Source organism: Bos taurus, chromosome 2 (genome assembly GCF_002263795.3).
Source record: "Bos taurus isolate L1 Dominette 01449 registration number 42190680 breed Hereford chromosome 2, ARS-UCD2.0, whole genome shotgun sequence".
In the NCBI taxonomy this organism is placed as follows: domain Eukaryota; kingdom Metazoa; phylum Chordata; class Mammalia; order Artiodactyla; family Bovidae; genus Bos; species Bos taurus.
Window position 1 is genome coordinate 135,013,386 of NC_037329.1, and position 13,699 is coordinate 135,027,084.

Consider the following 13,699-nt stretch of genomic DNA (forward strand, 5'->3'; position numbering starts at 1 on the left):
AGTTAGCACAGGGACCCTGAGGTTCAACCCCGGGTCTCGGGGCTCACCCTCAGCTCCCTGGGCTCAGGGTCTCCACCTGCCAAACCAGGACCTGTCATGCAGGATCCAGCCCAGACTGCTTGGCTGCTAAGTAAGCTGAGGCAGGACCAAGCGGGAGAGGAAAGATGGTCCTGGCAGGAAGGCACGCAGCAGGGTCAGGCTCAGGCTCCTCCCAGCCTGGAGGCCAAGCTGGGAATCCAAGCAAATCAAGCAATAGGGGTCGCCACCAGAACACCATGCAGGGTGGAGCCTGGGCTGTGGCGAAGGGGCTGGGCATGGTTGCTGGTCAGTGACAGGAGAGGGTCCAGGCTGAGCCGGGAAGGACCCCCAGACGCGGCCCACATCGCAGCGGCCGAAGATCAGCAGCACGCACGGCGGGACGAGGCAGGACCCGGTGCTGGCTGAGTGCCCCTTCCCCGTGGAGTCCACACTGGCTGAAGAGCCCGGCGCCCCGAGTGCCAGCATCCACACCAGCTGCTCCCTCAGCACAGCCGGGTCCGGGCTATCCCTGGGGGCACAGGGACCCCAGCCCCACCTCCCCGGGAAGGAGCAGACACGACCGAGGAGCGAACCCACTGCCCAGGGAGCCCTCGGGGGACCCTTCCCCTCTCGGCAGCCCTGAGGGAGCGTGTCGGAGGGGGTAGGGGGCGGCCCCGCGGGGATCCTGGCCCCCTGTGCGGCCCAGGAAACCCTGACGACCCTGAGACGCCCCCGGGAGCCCAGGGCAGTGCCCGGCAGGGTGTGAGAGGGGTCAGCAGAGGGGATGCCTGGAGACGGCCCCCTGGGGCCACGAGCTGTGAGGCAGGGCCAGTACCTGAGTCTGCAAGCTGGTGGCATCCAGGACGGTGACCCGGGGCCCACAGCTGGCCCACACGGCCTCCTCCAGGCTCAGCAGGGCGCGGACGGGCCCCGGCCCCACAGGCAGGCACATGGGCGGGCTCTCCAGGTCCCAGGGGACGCTTCCTGCAGGGAGAGGAAGCCGGCAGGTCAGCAGGGGGTGGGAGGCAGCAGACAGGTTAGGGCCCTCCAGCCCTCAGAAACTAGGCCCCCGGGGGGTCGAACTCGCCTCCAGGCTCCTCCCGGCCCGGGTCCTGCCCCCTAGCCCCTGCTCCCAGCCTGGCTCCAGGCTCCTCCTGGCCCCGGCTCTGCCCCCCAGCCCCTGCTCCCAGCCAGGATCCAGGCTCCTCCCGGCCCCGGCCCTGCCACCCAGCCCCTGCTCCCAGCCAGGATCCAGGCTCCTCCTGGCCCCGGCCCCGCCCCCCAGCCCCTGCTCCCATCTGGTGCTCTCCACTCCTCTCTCCTCCTCTCCCCTGCCCTCTGCTCTCACCCCACACGCACGCCGAGTCCGCACCGACTCCATGCCAGGCCCCGTACTCAGGGCTGCTGAAGCAGAAATAAATCTGCCCTCACACACCCTGCCCTCAAGAAAACCCCCAGTGGTCGGCGAGACCAAAAGGTTAATCAACAGCTACCACACAGGAAGGCAGGATGACGCGAGGGGAAGTGTCCTGCCAGCAGCTCACTGCGGACCTCGAGAGCCTCTCTCCCCTCCTCAAGGCCTCAGTCTCCCCATCTGCAGAACGCGGAGGGCGCCGCCAACAAGACTGTCTCTGAGGACTTTTCAGACACCGTAACTTACTGAGACTGTCCTGCCTTCTCACAGACCTTCTCACTCACCCCAAGGCACTCTATCACCTCTACTGAGATCTCCCATGACCTTCCTCCTCCAGAGATGCCAACACCCCAGGTATGGAAGGAGGAAGTCCTCAGAGGCCATCAGCCCTCAGCCCATGATACCTGAAGATGGGCAGATGAAGGGACCTGGCCCAGCGTGGAATGACGCTCTCCCCTGCCCACCCCAGGGATGCTCAGCTCACCCAGAAACAGACCAAGGATTTCCCCTGCTCTGAAGTCACACCTGATGCCACACAGAACCCTCGTGGCTGTCCTGTCCTGCCAGGGTACCAGGTGGGCCAGGAGGGTTGAGCAGGAAGTAGGGCCCACCCCTGAGGGGTGGGCGGAAGAGGGAGGAAGTAGCCTGGGCTGCGTGCCAGGGCCCAGCCCCCCCAACCCTCCTCCACAGGGTCCCTGGAAGGGTGCACGGTAGCCCTGGCACAGGCCGTCCCTCCGAGGCAGCTGCTGGGCGGCATGATGGGCACCACTGTCCACAAAGGAGCCCCTGGGCGGCAGAGCAGATTCCACCCCCACCACATCCTCCCCTTCCGTGAAACGGGTCCTCCTCTCCCCTTCAGCCCCCCTTAAACTTAGAAGATTCCTAGCTCAACTGAGTTAGGAAACACACAGACACACACACCCCCATCAACCCTGCCCAATCAACACACGTCCGGTTCTTCCCAGCCGTGAACGCGGGACGCAGGCTGGGCCGGAGTCCTGGCTGCAGCCTCTCAACCTCTGCACGTCCCTGGACAGGCGCCGCCGCCACTGGGAACCTCAGCTTCCCGGGCTGTAAAGCAGGCGTGATGGGCACGCCCACGCCTCGCAGACGCGGCCGGGCTCGAAGGAAACGGCCGCGTTTAACACGGGGAAAGCGCGGACAGCGGTCGCCACGTTCTGTTATTCGTGAGCGTGCCGGGCGCTCTTTCCATGAACTCTCACCAGCCTGGGTGCAAGATTCTGTTCTTTTCCGTTTTACCACTGAGAAAAGCGAGGCGCAGGGCTGAAAGAACCAGACCAGATCCCCCCGCTGGGCAGGGCCGGCGCGTGCAGCTCTGGGCGTCGGCTGTCCCTGCCTCGAGGCGGCCGCCTGCGCAAGCGTGCGGACCTCACTGGACGCTCGCGACCGCAGGGGCCCGGGAGCCCGGGACGTGCGCGCAGCCACCCCAGGCGGGGGCGTGCCGGCCAGCCAGGGCTGAAACTCAGCCGACCCTGGCCCCCATTCCCGGCTGCTCTCTCAGGTTCCAAGAGTTTCCAAAGATCTCCGGGCCCAGGGCTGGAGTCCAGGAGGGAAGAGTGACCACAGGCAGCCGGGCTTCCACAGCAGACCATGACCCCACCCCAGGAAACCAGAGCCACAGAAAGCCGGGCTCTGAGCGCCCCCCAGCGGCCAGAAGCCGGAACGCCCGCCACTCGGGCAGGTTAGGAAGGCAGCGGTCAGGGACGCTGGCACCACGCCCCAGAGCGGACACGCGAGCCCTGCCCTGGGAGCAGCTACAGCCCCCCGAGCCCTCGTGCCCTCTGCCCTCCCGGGACAGTGCCTGCCTGGGGTAGGGGGTAGTGTCTGATACCCTTGAGGGTCACACGTGTCCTGACCACCCTTCCACTTGCTGGGTGTCTCTTAAGAGACCTGGCTTCAGGACAGAATGATTAATGGCTAAAATGTAATAACGCCAGGGAGGTTCGAGAGGGAGGAGGCACACATATATTTACAGCTGATTCACGTGTTGTCTGGCAGAAACCAACACAACATTGTAATGCTTCCAATTAATTAATCCTCCAATTAAAAATGCTTCTAGAAAGAAAAAAAATTTAATAACACCAACATCATTATATCAAAAAGAACACAGGACAGGAATTCCTTGATTCAGGGGCCCATGGTAGGACCCTGAACAAGAGGCTTTCCCTTGCTGGGACTCCGTTTTCCCACCTGCCCCCCAAGGGGATGGAATTCAGCTGAATCAACGCTGGTGCCTCCCTGGATTTGTCTCAGTTCTCTGGGGCATCCCTGGTGGCTCAGCTGGTAAAGAATCCACCTGCAATGTGGGAGACCTGGGTTTGATCCCTGGGTTGGAAAGACCCCCTAGAAAAGGGAAAGGCTCCCCACTCCAGTATTCTGGCCTGGAAAACTCCATGGGGCTGCAAAGAGTCGGACACGACTGAGCAACTTGCACCTTCAATTTCACCCCTGGTGGCCAGCAGGGTGACACATGTCACAAGCAGATCACCTCTCACCCCAGAGTTCTGGGCTCTAAGAATCTTACCAGCCTCCACAGGCCGCAAGCCTAAGAATTCAGTCAGGATCAGTGGGCGCTCTGGGCAGGGCCAGCACCCTGCCCACCCCAAGCCTGTGGGGGTGTCCATCCCTCCTCGCTCTCCCTGCCCTCCAGCGGCTGTCCGTACACAATTCCAGAACAGACACCCACACCTCCAAAGTCACACCCGCCCGGCATGACAGCCTGTTCGTCTGGGCCTGGACCCGCGCACGCTGGGTGAACGGAGACCAAGGCCTGTCACAGCAAAGGTACCTCCGAGAGGCAGGCATCCCCCGCCACGGGCTACAGGGCAGAAAGCCCAACAGGATCCTCGGGGGTCTGAGGCCAGAAGGGAGGACAAAGAGAAAGTCACTGAGGCCAAGGGGAGCCGAGGGGCACCCAACACCCCGAGAGTGGTCGACACAGTCACAGAGGCCGAGGGCGCCCAAGGGGCCCCCAACACCCCGAGAGTGCTTGCAACAGTCACTGAGGCCGAGGGAGCCAAGGGGCACCCAACACCCCAATTTGGCCGTGACAGTCACTGAGGCCCAGGGGAGCCCAGGGGCAGCCAACACCCTGAGAGTGCCCGTGACAGTCACTGAGGCCGAGGGGTTCCCAAAGGGTAGCCAACACCCTGAGAGTGGTCACAACAGTCACTGAGCCTGAGGGGAGCCCAAAGGGCAGCCAACACCCCAAGAGTAGCCGTGACAGTCACTGAGGCCGAAGGGAGCCCAAGGGGCAGCCAACACCCCGAGAGTGCTCGCGACATTCATTGAGGCCGATGGGAGCCCAAGGGGCAACCAACACCCCAATTTGGCCGTGACAGAAACTGAGGCCCAGGGGAGCCCAGGGGCAGCCAACACCCCGAGAGTGCCCGTGACAGTCACTGAGGCCGAGGAATTCCCAAAGGGCAGCCAACACCCCAAGAGTGGTCGCAACAGTCACTGAGGCTGAGGGAGCCCAAAGGGCAGCCGATACCCCGAGAGTGGTCGTGACAGTCACTGAGGCCGAGGGGAGCCCAAGGGGCAGCCAATACCCCGAGAGTGGTTGAGACATTCACTGAATCCGAGGGGAGCCCAAGGGGCAGCCAACACCCCGAGAGTGGTCGTGACAGTCACTGAGGCCGAGGGGAGCCCAAGGGGCAGCCAACACCCCGAGAGTGGTCGAGACATTCACTGAATCCGAGGGGAGCCCAAGGGGCAGCCAACACCCCGAGAGTAGCCATGACAGTCACTGAGGCTGAGGGGAGCCCAAAGGGCAGCCAACACCCTGAGAGTGGTCGAGACAGTCACTGAGGCTGAGGGGAGCCCAAAGGGCAGCCAACACCCTGAGAGTGGTTGTGACAGTCACTGAGGCCGAGGGGAGCCCAAGGGCAGCCAACACCCCGAGAGTGGTCGCAACAGTCACTGAGGCCAAGAGGAGCCCAAGGGCAGCCAACACCGGGGGAGTGGTCAGGACAGTAATGACGATGTTGGGATGGGAGAGGCACGCGTCTGTCCCCGAGCTCCGTGATATGCGCCTCTGACTGGCTGCCCCTGGTGCTCACAGCCACCCTGTGAGTAGGGGTGGAACATGCGCCCACTTTACACGTGGGGAAATCAAGGCCCCGAGAGGAGAAGCAGCAGCAGTTCCAGTCTCTCACAGTGGGACCCGATCCCGACAGCCTGACCCCTCAGCCCACCCCTCACCCGTCCCGTCTTCTGGCTCCTCCGACGGTCAACTGTGGCTCCCATCCCCAGCGGCTAACCAGGGACAGTCCTGCAGCCCCACCAGGCCTGGTCAAGTCCCTGTCTCTGCTCAGAGACGGGCCGGGAGTGCAGGGAATGGACAGAGGGCATCCAGGCAGCTGTGCCCAAACTCAGGATGGCAGGGGCGGGCTCACCTGGCACCTCATGAACGCGTCCCTGCTGAGTGAGTGAGTGAAGGAAGGAAGGAACGAGCGCCGGTAAGCAGAGATCCTGAGGGCAGCACACACTGCCATGGCCACACTGCTTGGACTCCGAGGCCCCCCAGCTCCGACAGCCCAGGGCTCCAGGGGACCCGGTGACCCCAGAATCCTCACAGCCATCTCACAGCTGCTGGACGCCTCAGTCTCGGCTTCGGGGTCCCACCCTGGGCACTGAGGGCCCGGCCCTCCCCCGACACCGTGCAGCTCCCCTGAGGACACCGTCAGCTTCCTGCCTGCTCGCTCGCCCATCTGTAAACCTGTCTCGTCTCCCTCTGTAAGCTGTGCGGGTGGGCTCACGGCCGGCTTGCTGGCACCACATCCACGGGGCCTAGTGGGCGCTTGGTAAACATCTGGGGGACAGACGTCTGAAGGCAGGACGGCTGCCCGCGCACCTCGACTTCCTCCTCCAGGCCAGACAGCACCCCACTCTGCCCAGAGCAGCCAAAGCCCCTTGAAACCTGGAGGACTCCAGTCCTGGGAGGACACTGAGGCTCAGGTCTTGGCTCACCCATGGGACTCCAGAAACGAGGGTGTTGGGTCCACGGTCCCCAGTGGCTCTTATGGATCTGAGCAACCCCAGGCAGAAAGTCAGTGGTTAGACCCCAAGCCCCGGTGGGTTGAATTGTGTCCTCCAGATTCATTCATTCCTGCCTCAACCCCTAGCACCCAGCACATGACCTTGTTTGCTGGTAGGGGTGCTGATGGAACTGGTTAAGATGAGGTCACGCTGGAGGAGGGTGGGGCTCTGAGTCCAAGAGGTTCTCTGGACACAGGCTCCCCAAAGAGAGCCCCACGTGAAGATGGGGGTTATGCTGCCACAAGCCAAGGACCCACGTGAAACTGGGGGAGAGGCCTGGAACAGACCCTTCCCCAGCACCTTCCGGGGAGAGCACAGCCCTGCCAACACCCTGCTCTCAGACTTCCAGTCTCCAGAATGGCAGTCAGTAAATTAGACCACGGAAACCACTCGGTCTGCGGTACTTGGTCATGGAAGCCCCAGCACACGGATACACCCTGCCCACCTCCTCCCAACCCGCACTCCCAAACTGAAGAGTCAGGAGCCAAGAGGGAAAGGGCCCAAGGCAGCCCATCTGGAAGCTGGGGGGTGCAGAGCAGGCCGGGCTGGGCTCCCAGACTCCCACAGGAGCCAGAGGGTGGCCATCTCCCCAGAAGTCCTGGTGTAGATTGCCGAAGATCTGAGCCCGGACTGACATTCACACACACGGTGTGTCTGACGGGGAGAGGGATCGCCCCGCCTCCCTCTACCCCCTTTAATTAAAAACTATAAATGCCTTATCAAAAGCTAATTTAAAATACCAACACAGTGCCAAGTGGCAAAAAAAAAAAGCTCAGTACAAATATCTGCTTATAAGCTGCAGCAGGCTGTGAAGACGCAGCAATCAGAGGCAGGGCGGGGAGGCGGGGGTGGGGAGGGCGGAGCAGGAAGGCTGAGGCTGAGGCACAGCAGCCCCTGGGGGTGCTGGTCTTGGACCCGCTTCCCTCCTCTCCCGCTCTTCTCCTTGGACTGGGAGCTGAACAAGCCATGAAGGACGGGGACCATAGCACTCCACATCCCTTCCTGCACCTCAGCATCAGTATCCATGAGGAGGTCATTCTCGAGGGTCGTGGTGAGAATTAAAAGACCGCACCACTTGATCCTGTCCTGGAGCACAGCAGCTCAAATGCTGTCCACCTTCCCTCCGGACGTCATCGTCTGTGCCAGTGCCAGCTCGATCAAACAGTGGAGGCCAAAGTGCCTGACCCACTGGGCGCCGACTGTGCTGGGCACTGTGCTCTGCCTTCACTGAAATGCTTACCCCACCTGTACCTATGAGCAGCGGGTGTTACTATTATCCCCATTTTACAGATGAGAAAGCCGAGCCACAGAGGAGCAGCTGCTCGCCCACGGACACTGCTGTCATCAGGGCAGAGCCCAGATGTGAAGCCAGGTCTCTCCGAGCCCAGAGACTCGCTTCCTATGCAGCAGAGTCTCCTGCCAATGGGCTGAGCTGTCCATACGACAGGGAGCGCCCCGTCCCTTTGGGGACCCCGATGGGGATGAGGGACCTCCAGTCTCTCTAGCACCTTCATTCCCGGACTCTACTGAGCTGCCTCCTTGGTCTGCCTCCCACAGCTTCTCTGGTCCTGGATCTGACTCTTGGTCGGGGCCCAGGGCAGCTCCCAGAACCCCCAGCACCACATCCTTACCGCTGGTCCGAGGGTAAGCGGCGAGGGTGCCATCCTGCAGGCCGGCCAACAGGTGGAAGGGGCTGTGTCGCAGGCAGAGCACGGGCTGCAGGCCTGGGCTCCGGCAGGCCGCCAGGCACTGGGTGCCTGTATCCACGCTGCTGTAGAGCAGGATGCTGCAGGGAGAGGCGGTGACTCACTCAGCCCCCCGCCCTTCTGGCGAGAGGGTCCAGCCCCCACCTCCACCAGCTCAGCCTGCCTCCCCCTGTGTGACCAAGCCATTGCTCAGACTTCTCCATGGGCAGCCTTTAGGGGGCAGAGCCACGGAAAACAGGGGGCTCTGGACACAGCACAGCCGGGGGGCTGGGAGAACGGTTTTCAGGGTCACATCTGAGGGCAAATCCTGCTGACTGTCCCCCTCCAGCTGGCTGGCCTGGACCACTGAGCCTCAGTCCTCTCTGAAAAATGGGGCCGTGATGCTTACCTCACGGCCATACCAAGGAACAAATCCCCAGCGTGTGGACTGCCTGGATGAAGCTTGAAAACGTTAGGGGGAACGAGAGAGGCCAGGCACAAAAGGCCACACACTGGGTGGGCCTGTTTGGATCACGTGAGCAGAAGAGACAAATCCAGACCAATGGATGGGGAATGTGAGGTGATGCAGAGGTTCTGGGGTATGTGACGAGAATGTTATAGGAACAAGTAGTGGTGATGGATACGCATCATGGATACTGGATGGACACATGGATGTATACTGGGAACCACTGAATTACATGATTTTTAATGGCTAAAATGATCAACTTTATGTAGTTTGATCTCATTAAAAGCAAAAAGTGTTCACCAGGCCCCTGGGTTCCGTGAACCCAGACCTGGACAGCACGAAGCCTCTAGTGCCTCCAAGTTGGTTCTAAGTATACTGGCTTTCAGCTCCTCCCCCGGTTGCTCGTGCGGGAAACAGGCCACTGCGAGGCTCATGCTCCTGGCCCAGGGAGCAGCACACAGCAGGTGTGCATAACATCCCCGGACTCTGCGGCAGGTGCAAGAAGCACGCAGGCACGAGGATGTGGGGGTGCAGCCCATCTCAGGGTCCTCTTCACAACCGTGTTCACAGTCCAGTTAACGGGATGAATATTCACCCTCCATCCACATGGCTGGGCCTTCCAGCAGGCCAGGCTCTGCCAGGGGAGGCCCCTGCTGCACGGAAGTGTTTGCTGACTCACCAGCTCCAGGCAGGTCTTACAAAGGGGGAGCCCCCTCTGCCAGCAGGTCTCATAACCTGGGCACACTCCGCACCCTCACCTGCCCTGCAAGGCCAGCTGAGGCCACAGACGGGTGGACACGGCCAATGACAGCAAAGGGACCTGAAGTCTTCACGTGGCCCACATCCTGGTGGGCACTCACAGCAGCCCCATGTGTGGGGGATGGTAACACCCTTCACAGAGCGGTCTCACAGCACACGGAAGTACAGGCCCCAGACCCAGCTCTGCCTGACACGGAAGCCAGCAGCGCCCATGGTGCCACACTACCAGGAGGAAGCCGGGTGGCACAGAGCAGCTCCTGACACTGGCTGGGCATTGTGGACCCCACTTCCTGCTCCTGCTCCCCTCTTCCTGCTCTGGGCCCCCACTTCCTGCTCCTGGACCCCACTTCCTGCTCCTGAAACCCACTTCCTGCTCCTGAAACCCACTTCCTGCTCCTGGCCCCTCTTCCTGCTCTGGGCCCCCACTTCCTGCTACTGGCCCCCACCTCCTGCTCCCAACCAGGGGCACCGAATGTTGGGGGTGAGGAGCGAAGCTGGAGGGGCAGTGCCCAGGGTGCCCAGCCCGCCCTGGCCCAGGCCCCTCACCTGCCGTCCTGGAGCCCGAGGCAGATGGTGGGGTGCACCCCGGCCGAGGCGTCAGCGGCGGGGCAGCCCTTGTCTCCGTTTCTGCCGTCGCCCTCCTCTGGCTCTGGAATGTACTCCATGCAGAGCACGGGGGCCGCCAGTGGGAAGGACTTGACCGTGCGGGGCGAGGGCCGGTTCAGGGAGAAGATCTCCACCTGGCCCCCCGCCCCCTCCTGCCCGCCTCCAACCTATGGCAGAGACCAGAGAGGCCGTCAGGTGAGCGCCTCGTGGGCGGACGCAGACGCAGCCCCTGCCCCCAGTGACCCACCCCGAGCATCTGCTTGTCACGGGGCTTAGGCACCAAGAGAAACATGCCCTCTCCTGCCCATGGGCATCCCGCTGTCACTGAAAGCCACGTGTTCCCAGCTGCCACAGCAACAAGTGAGATCCGGGGCCCGAAGAAAATCAGGAAAAGAGCTGAGGTGGACTAGGTACCCAGCCAGCTTTCTATTTCCTTATCTTTAAGGTAAATTTCAAGCAACAGAGAGCGAGTGTACACCCTGCCCTGTCTCCTTCAGCTTCGTCTCTGCATTCAGCACATGGTAGACGCTCATTATATCCCTGCTGAATGGATGGAGGGATGGATGGATGATCACAAGGATGGATGGACAGAAGAACGGACGGAAGGGATAGAAGACTGGGTGAATGGATGATGAATGACGGATGGATGGATAGAAGGGTGGACACATGGTTACAAGGACTGATGGATGATGGATGGATGGATGGATCAACAGATGGATGGAAGGGAGAGCAACTAACTGAATGAATGGGTGGATGGATGGGTAGATGAATAGATGATTATAAGGCTGGATGGATGGATGGAAGGATAACAGATAGATGGGTGCATGGAAGGAAGTGGATGGATGGATGAAGATTAATGGATGGATGGAAGGAAGTGGATGGATGGATGAAGGTTAACGGATGGACGGAAGGATAGTGGATGGATGGATGAAGGTTAATGGACGGACGGAAGGATAGTGGATGGGTAGATACGTCACACACTAGACACTGGACGCCAGTGAAGAAGAAATCACCCTCAGAAGGGACAGTTGGGCTGCACCCTGAAGGGTAAGCCAGAGTTTCCCTGCCTGAATGCCTGGAGACTGACTGGAGGGTGGTGAGGCCGGGACCTACGGGAGGCCACAGTCTGTACCGCGAGCCACGTGGGGAGCACAGCGCCGAGTGGATCAAGGCAGGCTCTGCGGAACGCCGGTGCAGAAAGGTGGGCTGGAATCTCGGAGGGAGAAGGGCAGCCCTGCCTCCTGACGCCCAGGGGGAAGACCTGCCACCCAGATACTCCACACTGCTAAGTTCATGTCCATCATAGCACCAAGGCCAGTCACAAGAAGCCCACTCTCTGCTCGGTCCCCTGGCTTTCTGTCGTTCCTGCTCAGGTCACACGTGCCAGCTCTGAGCACAGAGCCTGCCGCGGAAGTCCCCAGAAGACCTTGCTGGATGAGGGTGTGCAAAACGGGGCCCACGGGCTGGCCGCTTTCTCCAGCATCTCCCCTGGTGCCTCCCCTGGCTCGTGCCCCGAGGCCCGAGGCCCCGGCTGGACGTGGGGGTTACTCACCCAGAGGTAGCCCTGTGGGAGGGAGGTGCTGACAGCCGAGAAGCCCAGCAGAGGACAGCTGACGGGACTGTGGACCAGGGCCCCGAGCTGCAGAGACAGACGGCACACACAGGGGTGAACGCCGAGGTGCCGGAGATGCTTACGTCTGACAGCACGACCTGGGTCTGGATGTCTGTCAGGCTGTTAAACCTGCGGGTTCCTGCATCCCCTTCGGGCCCCCAGCCAGGCCCCTGAGGGTGGGCCCAGGGAGGGGCAGGTTCCTACCCGGCAGCCCCCAGGCACTCACAGGGGACCTCCGCCCTCCTGGAACCTTCTGGAGCCTGAATGAAACTCTTTCCAAACTGGGCTTTGTTGAAAACCACGAGGTGCAGCCCTCGTATTTCATACGCAGGGAAGACAAAGACCACAGAAGACAAGCACCTGCCTGAGGCCACGGAGGCGGCACGCACCCTCACCCCGGCCCCGTGTCCCCCAGAGCAGCACGTGCCCAAGGCCACGGGGGCAGCACGCACCCTCACCCCGGCCCCGTGTCCCCCAGAGCAGCACGTGCCCAAGGCCACGGGGGCAGCACGCACCCTCACCCCTGGCCCCGTGTCCGCCAGAGCAGCACGGCGGAGGGGTCCCGGGCCGGCAGAGCCCTCCTCGGCTGACCCCACCAGGACCAGAGACCGGTCCGCAGGCCGGGGGCTCCGTCTGTGCGGGGCTATCACTGAGGACCGCCGGCTGCTCACTCCTCGGCATCAGCGGCCCTCAACCCCACACCAGCAGCCCTCGGGCCTGTTCCTGAACTAAACCTGCCGTCCACGTCTCTGGCCAGGACGGCAGTGTGAGGGGAGGGCCTGGCCCTTTCAGGGGCCTTGCTGAAAACTCCAGCCAGACCAAAGGAGGAGGCTGGCTGGGGAGCGCGCAGGTGCCCCCCGGAGGACGCGGCCACCGCGGGGCGGGCCTTTGAGCAGGCAGGTGCTGCCCTCTGCTGGCGCCCGCGGCCTGCTCGTGCCGGCCCCTCTGGGTGATCTGACGAGGAAGCCTCTAAAGGCCACAGCTGAGGGGACCCAAAGGGTCACCTCCCGCAGCCCCCGTGCTGAGTGGCCGGCAAACGTGAACTTGGAGGGCGGGGGGACGTGACTGGCTCAGGGTCACACAGCAGGGAATGGCTGGTGCTCTTTTCCGTTAACACGCTGGAGCCGTGGCCCCCTGACGACAGCATGGGCCGGGCCAGGAGCTCACACCTGGCTCCCGGGTGCCCTCAGGCCCTGCCCCCTCACCCCGCCTCTTGGGGGACCACAGCCCGCTCAGGGCCTGGCCCTTCCTGCTCCTCTCCCCTTGGATTTGGGGCGGGGGGTGGGGGGCAACCGCAGCCTGGCTCCGGTGTTTCCACGGCAACCCCAGCGGGCCAGAGGCCAGCCAGTCAGCAGAGCCTGGGCCCGAGACGGGGGCAAAGACTCAAAGGCTCCTTGAACGGGCCGGGCTCTGGACCCAGAAGGGTTGCCCGTGACAGGAAGCTGACTTCCGAGAACCAAGGAGCCCCTCGCGGAGCAGGGGGAGCACGGCGGGCTCTGGGCGCGGGCAGTGGGCTCCAGCCCCAGCGCAGCTGCTAGCAGCACGCGTGCCCGGTCACCGCAGTCGTGGGCTCTGGGCGCGGGCAGTGGGCTCCAGCCCCAGCGCAGCTGCTAGCAGCACGCGTGCCCGGTCACCGCAGTCGTGTCCGACTTTGCGACCCCGTGGACCGCAGCCCGCCAGGCTCCTCTGTCCATGGGATTCTTCAGGCAAGAATACTAGGGTGGGTTGCCACGTCCCCCTCCAGGGGCATCTTCCCGACCCCGGGATCCAGCCCACGTCCCTTAGGTTTCCTGCAGCACTGGGACCACCTGGGAAGTGCCGCCAGCTGGGTGACCCCACAGACCAGTTCCTCGTGGTCACGGGGACCCCGGCATCTCGGCAGGACCCTGACTAGAGATGGTGGGCACAACGCCCTTGGCAGGGGCTGGGCACCCAGCAGCGGTCACTGGTCAGGAGGGCTTCTGGTGAGACATGTTAGCACTTGACGGGCAGTAACTCCATCAGCTGAACAGCACTGTTGGGGAGGGGATGTCCCAGACCAGCAACGGGGGCAGAGTCAGGGGACAGGGACCCACCGA

The 13,699-nt window shown here is 62.6% G+C and overlaps 1 protein-coding gene across 18 annotated transcripts in view; it reads right to left on the bottom strand.

Moving 5' to 3' along the window:
• The window catches only part of ARHGEF10L (Rho guanine nucleotide exchange factor 10 like), a 169,735-nt gene that overhangs the window by 28,165 nt on the left and 127,871 nt on the right, over positions 1-13,699 (bottom strand). For all 18 annotated transcript variants that reach the window (XM_024975410.1, XM_024975361.2, XM_024975413.2 and 15 more), the window contains 4 exon segments: positions 11,562-11,648; positions 9,950-10,176; positions 8,125-8,279; positions 854-1,002 (listed from right to left, as the gene is read on the bottom strand). In XM_024975410.1, coding sequence (XP_024831178.1) covers positions 854-1,002; positions 8,125-8,279; positions 9,950-10,176; positions 11,562-11,648 — 618 coding nt within the window.